The 16,216-nt window shown below is 43.9% G+C and overlaps 1 protein-coding gene across 11 annotated transcripts in view; it reads left to right on the top strand.

The window, feature by feature from the left end:
* The window catches only part of fkbp15a (FKBP prolyl isomerase family member 15a), a 19,497-nt gene extending 3,298 nt beyond the window's left edge, over positions 1-16,199 (top strand). Inside the window, exons 4-28 of one of the 11 annotated variants that reach the window (XM_045693308.1) lie at positions 3,131-3,237; positions 3,544-3,613; positions 3,815-3,884; positions 4,595-4,669; positions 4,764-4,862; positions 5,480-5,629; positions 8,716-8,784; positions 9,083-9,226; positions 9,377-9,516; positions 9,614-9,662; positions 9,803-9,934; positions 10,158-10,239; positions 10,333-10,433; positions 10,557-10,635; positions 10,755-10,864; positions 11,068-11,169; positions 11,360-11,454; positions 12,750-12,870; positions 12,982-13,153; positions 13,331-13,467; positions 13,810-14,055; positions 14,263-14,385; positions 14,477-14,590; positions 14,986-15,093; positions 15,290-16,199. In XM_045693308.1, coding sequence (XP_045549264.1) covers positions 3,131-3,237; positions 3,544-3,613; positions 3,815-3,884; positions 4,595-4,669; positions 4,764-4,862; positions 5,480-5,629; positions 8,716-8,784; positions 9,083-9,226; positions 9,377-9,516; positions 9,614-9,662; positions 9,803-9,934; positions 10,158-10,239; positions 10,333-10,433; positions 10,557-10,635; positions 10,755-10,864; positions 11,068-11,169; positions 11,360-11,454; positions 12,750-12,870; positions 12,982-13,153; positions 13,331-13,467; positions 13,810-14,055; positions 14,263-14,385; positions 14,477-14,590; positions 14,986-15,093; positions 15,290-15,715 — 3,121 coding nt within the window. In that variant the 3' untranslated portion in view covers positions 15,716-16,199. The remainder of the gene's footprint in view (positions 1-3,130; positions 3,238-3,543; positions 3,614-3,814; positions 3,885-4,594; positions 4,670-4,763; positions 4,863-5,479; positions 5,630-8,715; positions 8,785-9,082; positions 9,227-9,376; positions 9,517-9,613; positions 9,663-9,802; positions 9,935-10,157; positions 10,240-10,332; positions 10,434-10,556; positions 10,636-10,754; positions 10,865-11,067; positions 11,170-11,359; positions 11,455-12,749; positions 12,871-12,981; positions 13,154-13,330; positions 13,468-13,809; positions 14,056-14,262; positions 14,386-14,476; positions 14,591-14,985; positions 15,094-15,289) is intronic. The other 10 variants (XM_045693313.1, XM_045693309.1, XM_045693312.1 and 7 more) reach the window with 10 other exon arrangements.
* The last annotated feature ends 17 nt before the right edge of the window (positions 16,200-16,216 follow it).

The raw sequence follows: 16,216 nt of genomic DNA, 5'->3' as shown, positions 1-16,216 counted from the left end.
GACCCATGAGCAACAGCATGTCTTAATGGACCCATGAGCAACAGCATGTCTTAATGGACCCATGAGCAACAGCATGTCTTAATGGGCCCATGAGCAACAGCATGTCCATGGGCACCAACATGTCTTAATGGACCCATGAGCACCAACATGTCCATGAGTACCAACGTGAAGTTCATAGGAGAATGTCAAATGAAAGCTAAGAGACTCGTTTTGAGAAGTTAAGGCATACTTGTGCATTTTTCAACCATTATCCATCCCAAAAAAATTGAATTAGGAAAGACTTTGATTTGTGGTCAAACAGATGGAAAAGGGGTCTCAGACAACATCTACCAGGAAAAAGTCAAACGGTATTAGAAATGCATCAAAACACAATGTTGAAGTGAAGACCCCTGCCAACTAATATCAACACTTCTATTTAGTTTTGGTGAAATTATTCTGCCTTCTGTAAGTTTAAGAAACATTGCCTTGTGCCTTGAAATTCTGTTACTGAAAATACACATACAGGCATCCTGAGTGGCACAGCGGTCTAAGGCAGTGCTTGAGGCATAACTACAGACCCGGGTTCGATCCCAGTCTGTGTCATAACTGGCCGTGACCGGGAGTCCCATAGGGTTGCGCACAATTGGCCCAGCGTCCGGGATTGGCCTTGGGGGCTTTACTTGACTCATCTCGCTTTAGCTACTCCTTGTGGTGGGCCAGGTGCCTGCAGGCTGACTTTCGGTTGTCAGTTGAACAGTGTTTCCTCCAACACATTGGTGTGGCTGGCTTCTGGGTTAAGCGGGCGGGTGTTAAGTAGTGCAGTTAGGCGGGGTCATGCTTCGGAGGACTCAACCTTCGCCTCTCCCTTGCCCATTGGGGAGTTGCAGCAATGAGACAAGATCACAATTGAATATCACAAAATTGTGGAGAAAGAGGGGGTAAAATACAAAATGTAAAAAATTATAATAAACACACACAGGGCCTTCAGAAAGTATTCACACCTCTTGATGTTTTCCACATTTTGTTGTTACAAAGTGGGATTAAAATGGATTTAACAGCTGTGAGTCTTACATTTACGTCATTTAGCAGACGCTCTTATCAGAGCGACTTTCAAATTGGTGCATTCACCTTATGATATCCAGTGGAACAACCACTTTACAATAGTACAGCTATATCTTTTTTTGGGGGGGGGGTTAGAAGGATTACATTATCCTATCCCAGGTATTCCTTAAAGAGGTGGGGTTTCAGGTGTCTCCGGAAGGTGGTGATTGACTCCGCTGTCCTGGCGTCGTGAGGGAGCTTGTTCCACCATTGGGGTGCCAGAGCAGCAAACAGTTTTGACTGGGCTGAGCGGGAACTGTGCTTCCACAGAGGTAGGGGGGCCAGCAGGCCAGAGGTGGATGAACGCAGTGCCCTTGTTTGGGTGTAGGGATTGATCAGAGCCTGAAGGTACGGAGGTGCCGTTCCCCTCACAGCTCCGTAGGCAAGCACCATGGTCTTGTAGCAGATGCGAGCTTCAACTGGAAGCCAGTGGAGTGTGCGGAGGAGCGGGGTGACGTGAGAGAACTTGGGGAGGTTGAACACCAGTCTTTCTGGGTAAGTATCTAAGAGCTTTGCACACCTTAATTGTACAACATTTGCACATTAGAATTTTTCAAATTCTTCAAGCTCTGTCAAGTTGGGCTCCAAAGTTGCGCAGTGGTTTAAGACGCTGCATCTCAGTGCAAGAGGCGTCACTGCAGTATCTGGTTCGAATCCAGGCTGCATCACATCCGTCCATGATTGGGAGTCCCCTAGGGCAGTGCACAATTGGCCCAGCATCGTCCGGTTTTGGCCGGGGTAGGCCATCATTGTAAATAAGAATTTGTTCTTAACTGACTTGCCTAGTTAAATATAAATCATTGCTAGACAGCCATTTTCAAGTCTTGCCATAGATTTTCAATCCGATTTAAGTCAGAACTGTAACTAGTCCACTCAGGAACATTCAATGTCATCTTGGTAAGCAACTCCAGTCTGTATTTGGCCTTGTGTTTTAAGTCATTGTCATGCTGAAAGGTGAATTTGTTTCCCAGTGTCTGTTGAAAAGCAGACTGAACCCGGTTTTCCTCTAGCCAACATGATGCAGCCACCACAATGCTTGAAAATATGAAGTAGTACTCAGTGACGTGTTGTTGGATTTGCCCTAAAAATAATGCTTTGTATTCAGGACATAAAGTTAATTTCTTTGCCAAAATCTCTGCGCTTTTACTTTAGTGTCTTATTGCAAACAGGATACATGTTTTGTACAGATTTCTCTCTTTTCACTCTGTCAATTAGGTTAGTATTGTGGAGTAACCTCTAACTGTTTTTAAGTCACCATTGGCCTCATGGGGAAATCCCTGAGCAGTTTCCTTCCTCTCAAGCAACGGAGTTAGTAAGGACGCCTGTATTTTTGTAGTGACTGGGTGTATTGATATACCATCCAAAGTGTAATTAATAACTTCACCATGCTGAAAGGGATATTCAATGTTTGTTTTTTACCATTACCAATAGCTGCCTTTCTTTGCGAGGCATTGGAAAACCTCACTGCTTGACTGAGGGACTTTACAGATAGTTTTATGTGTAGGGTACAGAGATGAGGTAGTCATTAAAAAATCATGTCAAACACTATTATTTCACACAGTGAGTCCATGCAATTTATTATGACTTGCTAAGCAAGTTCTTACTCCTGAACTCTAGGCTTGCCATGACAAAGGGGTTGATTTCTTATTGACTCAAGACGTTGTTATTGACTCAAACTTTTTATTCATTTGGAAAAACATCATTCCACTTTGCCATTATGGGGTATTGTGTGTAGGCCAGTGACACTTTTTTTTTTCTAAATGTAATAAATTAAATTCAGACTGTTGACACAACTAAATGTGAAAAGGTATGTGAGTTTTGGAAAAACGTGGATGCATTAAAAACATTTTTTTTTACAAAACTTTGAATCTGCCTAGTTCTTCCAGTAAATATGTTTCTGTAAAAAGTATTCCTTGCATAGTTGTATGGTTTGTTAAACTTTTTCATTCAATGGTTTTTGTTTGGCATACATTTTATTAGTTTCAGTGCAATTCTGATATTTTGGAATTACCCATATACAGTATCATTGTGTTTGTTTGTGTGTTGACAGAGCAAAGCTAGCCTCTCTCTTTGATCTGGATCAGGCTGCCAGTCAGGGCAACGAGTCCTTCCAGTTCAGAGCCCCCAAACAGCCGAAGAAAACCCCCACCGCTCTGAGTAAGACAAGTCTGAGGCCCTGTTTAAACACTAGTGAAATCCATTCCGTCCTTCCTTCCTCCCTTTGACGTAAATACTGATCCGACATGATTGGATAGATGAAAGTTATGACTCCTCTAGACAGCAGGAAGGATGCATTTCTTCAGTATTGTGGCTTGTAAAGTTTAAACAGACTTCAGACCACATGTAAACGCTAATGCATTTCTTCCAATACATCCATTAATGGATTGGTGCAAAAGTTCACGTTATGGAAGTGTTTGAATATGGTCTGCGTGTTTTTTGTTAACTCTGTGTGCGTTTTCAAAGGCCCATCTCCTCAAAAGCCTGCACCAACTCCTTCTGTCCTTTTGGCTACTGCTGTTCATGCATTCCACTTGTGAGTATGTCCACCAACAAGCACCTGAAATCCATATCACTAGATAGAGTTGATATGTCTCTCTCAGAGTTGAATGTGTATGTGAGTATGTCCATTATTAGTGTGCTTGAGGTGGCGCGTGCGTGAGAGAATATGCGTGTGTGTTTGTTGTTGTGTTCACAGGTCCTGTTTGATCTTGTCATCATGGTTTTGTGTTTGCAGTGTGAATGGCCAGTACACAAAACAGGGGAAGGTGGGAGCTGCTATCCTGGGAAATCATCCAACCAGAGAGGTACTTGAGCTGTGAAGGATATGTAAAACTGGTTTCCATTAAGAATAAACACACTCCAGGTGATGTGAAGAGGAAGTCTCCATCTCTTTACATTCAGTGCTTGGACTGAAATGGGTGCTGGTACTCATTTTGAGTGCTGTTTTTATTTAGGTGCTGGAACTCTGCAATGTTTTTTTAAGTGAATATTCTATAAGAGGTGCCGGAACTCAAGAAGTAGAACATTTGAGGTGCTTGTGAGCGCCGCCCAAAGCCATGCACTGTTTACATTTAATCATATGATTTTCCAACTCAATTAATGCAGGGTCATGTATTCTGCTCTAACCACTTAATAAGAAATATGTGACTCAGTTAATTGTATGATCTTGAGATACTCTAGGCTGTTTTAGTGTAGAGTGAAAAGGGCTCATGATAAATTGTTTTAATTTGTCTTGATACAGTAATAAATCTATGGCAAGAGTTTTAGCCACATTTTAAATTGCGTTTGTTTACAAATCTACTACACTTGATCATAACCAAAAGGTGGAAAAGTGATACAAAATATTGCATAAAAAGGTTGTGTAAAACAATATAAACCTGCCTTTGTAACTACCACATAAATACTTGTTATTGTAAAGTGGGACCCAAGTTTATTCTGTTCATGCACACATCAAGTTTGTGTTTGCCCAGTCATTTGTCTGTCTGCTTCATCTCGTCTTGATTGTTTTCTTCAGTACATGATCCTGCTTTATGGCAGCCAACAGAAACCAATCACAACTGCCAAGATCCATCTAGGATTCAGCTTCACAGTGAGTAGTACATCTTCCCATGATGTGTACATGCTTGTGCAGTTTTAACTGTGTGGTGTGTTTTAACTAGACTATATCAGTTTTAACTTCTCAGGTTCAGCCAGGTAACTATGGAACATTCTACGATGACCAGAGGCACAACTGGTCCCTGATGTTTGACTCTGAGAAAGCTGGAGTGGACTTTTGCAAAGAGGTGAACGACGGATGTAATTTTTTTCTCATACTAGACAGATATACACGGAGTGTACAAAACATTAAGAACACTTTCCTAATATTGAGTTGCACCCCACCCCCTTTGACCCTCAAAACAGCCTCAATTCATCAGGGCATGAACTCTACAAGGTGTCAAAAGCGTTCCACAGGGATGCTGGCCCATGTTGACTCCAATGCTTCCCACAGTTGTGTCAAGTTGGCTAGATGTCCTTTGGGTGGTGGACCATTCACAGGAAACTGTTGAGCATGAAAAACCCAGCAGCATTGCAATTTTTGACACAAACCGGTGCGTCTGGCACCTACAACCATACCCCGTTCAAATGCACTTAACTTGTCTCAAGGCTTAAAAATCCTTCTTTAACATGTCTCCTCCCCTTCATCTACACTGATTTGAAGAGGATTTAACAAGTGACATCAATAAGGAATCTTAGCTGTCACCTGGATTCATGTGTGCATAATGATTTGTACACAGTGTATATAGATCTCTATATATGGCGCTGGAAAAACAGATGGATGGATAGTTTGTATTGAGTTATTTGCACACAGTAAAAATCCATAGACTTTTTTTAATGTTTAAACCTTTACCCACCATTACAGCTGTGTGTGGCCAGATGGAACAGTGAGACCACAGTAGATACACTACTGACCCAGGACCTGCTGTTAGGAGAGGGACAGGCGGTGGACTATGGTGACACGGTAGAGGTGACCTTCACAGGCTGGCTTCTACAGAACCACAACATCGGACAGGTGACAAATAACTCAGAATACAGCCAAAATAACTGCTGTATTCAGAGAAAATCAACTGGTTCTGACAAAATGAATAAAGGCTCAGAAAAGCTCAGCGCATTGGGCAATTTGATTTGTGGCTTTATAATTTATTTATTTTGAAATACAAAAGATCAGAAGATATTCAAACATTGACAATATACTGACATTCTAGATGCTGGATCCTATATTTTCCCAATGCACCCTTCCTCGTACAGTGCTCATTAGTTTCCCTAATGAGCATCGTGCTGGCAGAAATTATGACGCAAACTTTCTGACCAGTAGCTTAGCCTAGTATGGTCTTATACTCGTCATGTCAAACAGACATGATAATAATGAGAATAACCACTCCATTGTACAATTTGGGAATTTAAGAGTCTGTGACTTTGAATGTAGAGATGATCAGAGGGAAGATTTCACCATCAGGATTAGGATTTGGGCCAAGGTATGGATAGAGCGTCTCTGAAGTTGCAGTCAGTGAAAGAGTAGATATGAGACCAGGTCCCCACATCATAAAAGGAGACCTGACCCTCCTCACACTCCATAAACACCCCCAACTTCTGTGGTGTGTCTCTCAGAAAGATGGGGACAGGGTAGGTGTCACTGGCTTTGTACTCACACCCATACCTCTGCATTGTCCAGTATCCATTCTGAGGCCTTAGTTTTATATCCCTCTTCCTGTTGACAGACTCACTGGCTACTCCTAAATCTTACTCAGTATTGCCCGTAACCATAACCTCATAGTAAAATCTCCCTGAAGAGAAGCCTTCAATTCCAAGGACATTGACAAAATAATCAAACCTCTCTGGGTAGTTTGGGAGATCATGTTCTTTGCCTCTGTTTTTCATTTGCTTCCCATCCTAGACAGAATGAGGTAAGGAAGTGCTGTATCAGGGTCCAGGGTCACCTCTACTGCTGAATACCCTCCAGCTCAACATCACCAAACCTCTTCACTTCACTCATAAGTGTCTCCTCCAGCTGAGACACAGCTCTCCTCACAGTCCCCAGACACAGATCACTGTGAACACTGATCTCAGACCAGTCCTTGGTGGGTGGAGGGCTGCACAGGGATGGGAAGCTCTGGAGGAGTTGAAGGTGGCCCTCAGTGTGTGAGAGCTGCTTCAGCTCATTGCTTCTCCTCTGTAGCTCAGCGATTTCCTGCTCCAGCTCTTTAATGAGCCCTTCAGCTTGCCTCTGCTGCTTTCTGCCTCTCCTCAATCACCTCAATGATTTCTACCTGGCTTCTCTCAATGGAGCGCACCAGAGCAGTGAAGACCTGCACATTGTCTCTCTCTTTCTGTTTCTCTTGCTGAGATCTGAGTGTTTCATCTCCTCAACCTTACTCTATCTTGTAAGCATCTTCTGGTCTACCTCTGCCATAACCTTTCCTAGTTTAGCCATTTTCTCTCTATACTCTTCTCTAGAGGGACAGTGTCATGTGGTCTGTTTTCAAGCAAAACACACACACAGACATGTCTTGTCACTTCAACAGAACAGATCCAGGAGTTTCTCGTGCTTCTTACGCATCCTGTCTTCCAGGTTCTCCACAGGGTCGATCAGCTTGTCTCTTTAAACCGGTGACTCTCTGAGACTCCAAGTGAGTCTCACGGAAAGATGTCAGACACCAGGCAGGACTTCAGGGACTTGAGCGTTGTCCCAGTACAGATGTCACAGGAAACTTCTAGGGGTTGAGCAGGGCTTTGGGCTGGGCCTTGGGTGAGGTCCTTGGTCTAGGCTGGTGGCTTTCCCTTGAACTGACTTCCTGAACTGAATAGCCATCTCAGAAATGAGAGTATTGATGCAAAACTCCGGTTTCCTGTCAAATTTCTCCAAACACATGGGACGCCGGCAAAGGTCACTAGTATCCCAGTACTCCTTGATACAGGCCATGCAGACGTTGTCCACATGGAATGGCTACTGGCTCAGTGAACACATCCAGGAAGTGCTCCTCAGACAGCAGACTGCCGGAGGCGGCAATATCTAAACCGAGACCAAAGGTGAAAACATTATCAGTCAGTTCGAGACCATTTCAGTTTGAGTCAACATGGTACGATGTTGAGATCCCTATGTGATCGTAACAAATCGTGAAACATGGATTCTAACCAATTGTAAAGCATGGTTTTACCTTTACAGGGCAACATTGTGCACATGGGGTGGCAGCGTAGCCTAGTGGTTAGAGCGTTGGACTAGTAATCGAAAGGTTGCAAGATCGAATCCCCGAGCTGACAAGGTACATATCTGTCATTCTGCCCCTGAACAAGGCAGTTAACCCACTGTTCCTAGGCAGTCATTGAAAATAAGAATTTGTTCTTAACTGACTTGCCTAGTTAAATAAAGGTAAAATAAAATAAAAATAAATAAAAATGGGTCTTCATTGACAAAACCACTAAATGCTATAGAACGGAGGGATGGGGCTGGTGAAATTTAACCACCAAATTATAGCTACTATAAGGGGGGAAAAAATAAAAAAAAGGACTCGTTTCTAGACAATTTGAAGCTGTACATTAATGTATGTTTATGACATAGCTTACAACCTTGTATTTTGGGTTATGATCGAGTTATCATGAATCAGCGGCCATAATGTATATAATTCATGATTAAAAAAATAGCTGTGTATATCACATAAACATATGCAGCAAGCAATAGAGTTTTTGGAAAAATCCATCTCCCCTCTGTTGGGAATGTCTATGTGCTTTCAAGAGGCCCAGATAAGGCTGACTCTCTGTTTTATCAGAGAGGAATAGACGAGGCCTAGATAAATCTTTAGATTTACTTCTTCGAAGTGACGTTTAATAGAACATTGTTGTCTCCACCCACTTTTCTCTTCCTTGAGCACTTAACCCTGAACTCTCTCCCATCTTGTTTACTATTGTCTGGAGAGAGTCTAAATGTATGGCATGGATTTTAAAACAAGAATTGTAGTTTTTTTTTCTTCCAGTGAATGGGTTTGTGTGACTGTCCTATTTCTCGCTTTCTCTCACTCACTCACTTATCCTCTTCACAGTGCATGTCAATGCCAATTTAATCACCATTCAGCTGAATATATTCTATTGTTTTCTGTGTGTCAGATGTTTGACTCCAACGTGGGCAAAGACAAGCTGCTGAGAGTGAAACTTGGCACTGGTAAAGTCATTAAGGTAGGTTGTAGAGCAGGCTGGTGGGAGGAACTAGAGGAAGACAGGCTCAATGTAATGGCTGGAATGGAACATATGGAAACCACCTGTTTGACTCCTTTCCATTTATTCCATTCCAGCCATTACAATGAGCCCATCCTCCTATACCTCTTTCCACCAGCCTCCACTGGTGTAGTGGTCAACTCAGCAATATGACATCACCACACATAGTGAGGCAACTTTAATGCTTACAGAAAAAAACAAATCTAGAAGAATGTGATGTTTCTCTCGCTCTCTCTCTCCTATCTCTCTCTCTCTTTAGGGATTGGAGGACGGGATGTTAGGGATGCAGAAAACTGGGCGTCGCCTCCATATTGTGCCCCCCACTCTAGGCTATGGGTCAAAGGGCATCCCCAACCGCGTCCCCTCCTCCAGCACACTGGTCTACAATGTGGAGATCCGCCGGGTGGGCGCACACACACACACACACATTCAGTTTCAAACATCAAACAGTATCTTACTGTAGCCATGTGAAACTGTTTGTGTACCGAAGCTAGAGGGCGTAATTGGCCAAAGATGGCTGTCTAGATGTTCTAACTCTGTGGGGTGTATTTAGGTGAAGTTTGCTAAGGACAGTGGGTCGGAGCGACAGAGTGGGGGATTAACCACCAACTCCCCCTCCCCAAGTGTGGACAGTCTGGGCTTTGGGATGTCCCCTCAGTCTCAGCCCCCCACCTCTATCCCAGCAGAGCCCAGGTATGTACCACTACCTCCACTGTTCCTCAGTGGGGGAGTCAGGAGGGTTTTTTATTTGGTCGTCAGATGGCAGGTTAACTGACTTTTCTGCCAACAGGGGAAAGCCTCTGAATGTCAAATCCAATTCAAGAAACGAGCAACTGATGGTGAGTGTTATTTTCATTTAGTTTAACTTCTTTGCATGCTTACACGCACACTTTCACTCACATTTACGCACAAACTCTCGCACTCACTCACTCAGTCAAACAGACACAATCTTTCTCAAACAGTATTATCATACATACAGCAGCTGGATACAGCCAAAGCCAAGTTGATCTCTCATATGGCCAAGATGGGTCAGCCCATCCTGCCCTTCCCAACAGGAGCCATCCCCGCCCAGCCAGACCACAGTGACTCCAAGACAGAGGTGGGCTCCATAGTGAGTCTGTGTGTGTGTGCACCTTCTGTTCTGTATGGAAATTCAACATTTGCATTCCCACAATTCCAGTTTTTGACCAAGTCAATACTTTTTCTTTTACTTTGGAACCTGTTTGCCAAGTATGCTGGAAAAGGAGTACGACCTACGAACCTTTGTCATGTTTGACACCCATGACAGTGCCACTGACCTGTTAATATTCTTCTGTATCTGTGTCACCCTGCAGGACCTAAGTGAATCTCACCCTTCACATCACTGTCTGCTCCCCCAGCCAGTTCAGATGTCAGCTGCACCCCCTGTCCATGCAGGTAAGACCTCTAGTTCAGTGTCCATTTATGCCCATATGTTTGGTAGATCCACCAGTCATTTGCTTATATTCAGGGTTATATTTTCTGTTTCAGTGCCTGAGGTCGTTGTGCCAACTGCTGCCCAGCAACCAGTGTTTATGGAGACAGTGGTCCCACAGGCTGTGGACTGTGGTGGAAGCAGTCATGCCTTCCAGGTATTGAATTTGAATTGAATAATCAATATTGATCTCCAAAAGGGAAATTTGAAATTATCCAATATGCTTATTCCCCCCCCCCCCCCCATTTAACAAAGTACTTTGTTACGACTCCATTCACAGCCGTACCCATCCTTTCAGTCTGCCTTTGGTCTGTCCTACCTTGGCCAGTTCCACCCTCATCATGCAGTTTCATACCAGGGTAATGGAAATACCATTTTCACTGTCACCTTGTCTAAGTGCAGTATGGCAGACATACTATTGTAATATGTTTTCATTTGTTTTCAACCTTTTATCTAAAACAACATTTGACCTGTCTAGCACCTAGTGATGTCACTTCCTTCTTGATGACGGAGGTGCGACAGCACAACACTGAGATCGAACAGGCTGTGGGGAAAGTGGCAGATAAAATCAATCTGTTGGTCTCCAAGGTCAGCAGTGGACTTGTTTGTAGTTCTGGTAACACTTTCTTGTATTGCATTGTTTTGCGTAAGTATGTATGACCTCCTCATAACTTCTTTTAATCTCATAATGATCCTGTCAAACTGAGACATTATAAGGGCTCTTAGCCTCATACATGCTTGTAATAAAGCATTGTATCAGGTTTAAGTCATGTTACCATATTTTATACTAGGTGGATGAGCTCCAGAAGCATGGTGGCGGCAACTCTCTGGGTCTGTCCTCGGTGTCCATGGAAACAGCCATGAGCCTGCACAACATCCAGAGAATCACCCAGGTCAGTCAACTGTCCCACTAATCTACAGTGTCCTCCTCCTTGTCTGGTCTACTGTCCTTCAACTGCACTGGTCTGGTCTACCGTCCTTCAACTGCACTGGTGTGAGGAAAATAGGACGGGTGAAAGCAATTTCCTGATAGGCATTGACCATTGCATGGAACGACATAACTTCTCCATTTGGGTTCCACAGGAGAACTTGTTTCTAAAGGAGGTGGTTCTGAAGAAGAGCACCCGAGTGGAGGAGCAGAACTGGAAGATCAGAGAACTCCTCGAGCAGAACCAGAGGTGTGTGTACAGTACTGTACTGTGTGTGTGTGCTTGTTCAATGGGTTCTGTAGATTGAAAAATATATATATATATATACAGTACCAGTCAAAAGTTGACACACCTACTCATTCAAGGGTTTTTCTTTTATTGTTACTATTTTCTACATTGTAGAATAATAGTGAAGACATCAAAACTATGAAATAACACATGGAATCATGTAGTAACCAAAAGAGTGTTAAACAAATCAAAATATATTTTATATTTGAGGTTCTTCAAAGTAGCTACTGCCTTGATGACAACTTTTTACACTCTTTGCATTCGCTCAACCAGCTTCATGAGAAATGCTTTTTCAACAGTCTTGAAACAGTTCCCACATTCTGAGCACTTGTTGGCTGCTTTTCCTTCACTCTGCGGTCCAACTCATCCCAAACCATCTCAATTGGGTTGAGGTCGGGTGATTGTGGAGGCCAGGTCATCTGATGCAGCACTTATCACTCTCCTTATTGGTCAAATAGCCCTTACACAGCCTGGAGGTGTGTTTTCGGTCATTGTCCTGTTGAAAAACAAATGATAGACCTATTAAGCGCAAACCGGATGGGATGGTGTATCACTGCAGAATGTTGTGGTAGCCATGCTGGTTAAGTGTGCCTTGAATTCTAAATAAATCATTGAGAGTGTCACCAGCAAAGCACCATCACACCTCCTCCTCCATGCTTCACGGTGGGAACCACACGTGGAGATCATCCGTTCACCTACTCTGCATCTCACAAAGACACGGTGGTTGGAACCAAAAATCTCAAATTTGGACTCATCAGACCAAAGGACAGATATCCACCGGTCTAATGTCCATTGCTCGTGGCCCAAGCAAGTCTCTTCTTCTTATTGGTGTCCTTTAGTAGTGGTTTCTTTGCAGCAATTTGACCATGAAGGCCTGATTCATGCAGTATTATGCAGACAATCCACAGGACGGTAGACCCCCAGGGCCAAGACAGAGCGGCCTAAAGAGGTATCCACCCTGACATGGGTATGTTTTCAATACAGACTCCTTTTGTCTTATGGTATTCAATACAAGGCCTCCACACCTTATGAAAGCCGCCTGGTATACTCTTAATCTGTTAATAAATCAAATGTAGTGGGTCATGGCATTTCTGTCTTCCCATTGTGGGAGGATAACCAGCCTTCCAATTAATGGCAATGCATTTCTTAGCCGCTGTGAATGCTAGGGTAAAGTTACACAGTATTTCCAAGCAAATAAAACAATGGGAAGATAGAATGTGAATCTGTAGACATCCTGAGATATAAAAAAAAAAAAGATGGTGTGTGTGTGACAGGTGTATGGAGCAGAGTGCTTTACTGTTGGAACAGAGGAAAGATGTGCTGAAGACCAGCAACCAACAGGACCAGACCAGCCTGCTGGAAGCAGAGCAGGACAAGGTAGGAAAGAGCAGAGGAAACTTACTACACTCACACAGAGCAAGAGAGAGAGTCTCATAGACACACATGCACACATACTTAAGTCCCTCCCCCCACCTCTCTCCATCTCAGCCGCACCTGACAGAGTACCTAGCCGCCTCCTCCACCCTGGTCTCCAAGCTTCAGCTGGAGTCCTCCTCTCTGCAGTGCTCTGTCTCTGACCTGCAGACCCAGCTCAGCCAAGCCCTGCAAGACAGGGAGAGCCACTCTACTCAGTTCGACTCATTAGAGAGACTAGTAGAAGGTACAGGACTGGCAGAACCACTGCACTTGGATCCGTTTATTAGAGAGACTACACAATTTTGAATATCTTTTGAGTTGTGTCCAGCGTGCCTGGTGGGCAGGGTTTAAACTTTTGGGAATGTTCTATTGGGTCATTACACCATGCTAACTAAAGAGGTGTGTGGGTGTGCGCGTACAGGGCTAAGGAAGGGAGAGGGGAGGGCGCAGGCCCAGTGGCGTACAGAGAAACTGAAACGTAAAGAGATGCAGCTGAGAATCGCCAACACGGAGGAGGAGCTACAGGGCCTGAGGGCTGGGAAAGGCAACCTGGACAAGGTGTGTGTCTGTGGAGACGAGCAGGCTGAACCAATGGGTATTATCAGGCTGCAATACCACTGTCCCACATGGTGCCAGTATTCTTCTAATAACTGTTTGGTATAAAAAATAATCCCTTGACATTTATTTTACAGAATACAGTACACTTACCCATTTCTGAATATACCCCTTGTTCCCAAAGTGTGCTCCCTTTCACTCACTCCCCCTCATTTATACTAATCCAATGTTTTTAATTCATTGAGTGGGAAGAGGTATAACCTCTGTCAGAGTCCCCATCACACTTCACAGAAGAGAAGGGGGAGAATTGGACTTTGGTCTTGTAACACTGTCGGTCTCTGTCAGATGCTGTTGGAGAGGAAGAGGAGGTGGCAGTGTGAGCATCAGCATCTGTCTGAGGAAGTGGAGGAGGCGAGGAGGAGCAGCCAGAGGGAAACTGACCACCTGAGGGCCAGGCGAGGAGAAGTAGAGCAGGGGGCCAGGCGAGGAGAAGTAGAGCAGGGGGCCAGGCGAGGAGAAGTAGAGCAGGGGGCCAGGCGAGGAGAAGTAGAGCAGGGGGCCAGGCGAGGAGAAGTAGAGCAGGGGGAACAGGTATACACACACACACACACACACACACACACACACACACACACACACACACACACACACACACACATGATCCAGACTAAATACCAGCCATATCAGTTGAAATGTTGCTACATACACAACATTATTATTAATAATTATTTGCATATAATAATGCTTAACATTATGTAAAGCATTAAACCTGCAGGCTTTAAACGTGTTTATCTAAAGGTGGTGCTGGATGTGGACTGGCAGCAGGGTGGGTATGAGAAGGAACTACATAGCCGTGAGCTAGCAGAAATCACACAGCAGAGAGACATTCTGGCCAGGACACTGTCAGAACTACAGGAACAGGTGAAGGACATACTGAGTGTGCACACTCCCTAAACATTAGGAAATGTAAACGATTCAAACAAGTTGAATTCCAATGCTCTCTCGCTCTTAGTATATGGCAGCACAGAGCAGGGCAGAGACCTCCAGGAAGCAGCTAGAAATGCTATTGGTTGAGCAGGAGAAGAGGCATGCCCAGCAGCCCAGTCAGGATGCAATGGCAGAACAGGTGAGTGTTCCAACATTCACCTCAGACTAGTCCGTACATGATTGGAGTAGTGTTTCTTAATCCTGGTCCTGGGGACCCACCATTTTAGTTTGTCCCTAGCACTATACATCTGATTCCACTAATCACCTCATCAAACCTTTAATTAGTGGAATCAGGTGTTTAGTGCTTGGGCAAAAACTAAAACGTCCCCAGGACCAGTGTGAAGAACTACAGGAGTAGAGAAAGCAGACTTTGCGTGGGGGGGTTTAAATAAATTTAAAAAATCTACCTTTGCTCTAACAAACTACTCCAATGAGCAACACCAAGAGAAATGGACTTCCACCTTCTATATTGCTCTCATTCCTACCTCTCTCTGATCAGTGATCGTTTCAATGGTTTTCGTGTGTTCCCTCCAGGTGAAGAGAGTGATGAACAGATTGTTCCATTCTCTGAGAGGGGAGTTCGGCCTGCACCAGTCATACCAAGGAAGCGATGTTCTAGGAGTCATGCTAAGCACCATCAAGGTACAGTGCAACCAATGCCTGGTGTTTCCATTTCACATTGCCCTGCAGATAGTGAGGCTGGACCAACAGTTGATAATCACTGCTTATGGGTGGTGCCCATGTTAATCCTTTTAACACCCATGGGTTGTCCTGCACCAGTCATTTGAATCCGGAGTATGACATTGAGCATGTTGTGTTAATGCTCCCCATCCTACAGAGTGTCACCCTGGATCTGCTAACAGCCCACAATCCAGAGGAAGAAGACAAGGTGGAAGAGGAGAAATGGACAAAAGCTGTGGAGCAAAATAGGAGGGTTGATGATGATAAAGAGATGAATCGATCAATACAAGAAAAAGAGGACAGTGGAGTTACTCAGACAGCCTGGACCTCTATTGTTAGGGCCTTGTGGTCTGAGGCTCAAGTGGAGGATGAGTCCATCAATTCAGAAGGCCTAGAAAACAAAGCTGAAGACACACCAAGTACATCCAGAGAAGAAACGCCTTCTAAGACTGGCTCAGAGAATGGCCTAACGCCATCATCTCTCATGGTTCTTATTGAGGAAATGTCTTGTCAAATACAGCCTCTCGCAGTCCAAATTGACCAATCAAAGCAGATGGAAGTTGTACCTCCCCCACCATTGTAAAAAAAGATTTTGGAAGCTATACAAATGCATTTATTAATGTCCACATTCATTGCCATGTTTATTCTTTTTTTTAAAACATTTTTATTTAACTAGGCACATCAGTTAAGAACAAATTCTTATTTACAATGACGGCCTACCCTGGCCAAACCCTAACGACGCTGGGCCAATTGGCACTCTCAATCACGGCCGGTTGTGACACAGCCTGGAATCGAACCAGGGTCTGTAATGACGCCTCTAGCACTGAGATGCAGTGCTGCGCCACTCAGGAGCCCCTATTACAAACACCTTATTTGGGTTTGAGTTAACAATATTAACTTTTGAAAGTGAGATTTTCTTGGACAGTATAACACATTCAGTATATTTCTGTTCAGGGCAGCTACAAAAAACGTTTTTTTTTAAACACTCTTCCCTACAACTTCATAAAACATTTGTTTTTTGTCTTGTAGTTCAGGAATTCATGTCTGAATTAAATTATCAAAACGAACTTTCACATGATTGATT

Source organism: Salmo salar, chromosome ssa01 (assembly GCF_905237065.1).
Source record: "Salmo salar chromosome ssa01, Ssal_v3.1, whole genome shotgun sequence".
In the NCBI taxonomy this organism is placed as follows: Eukaryota; Metazoa; Chordata; class Actinopteri; order Salmoniformes; family Salmonidae; genus Salmo; species Salmo salar.
Note: the sequence above shows the minus strand (reverse complement) of the source record. Positions and strands in the feature narration are given on the sequence as shown.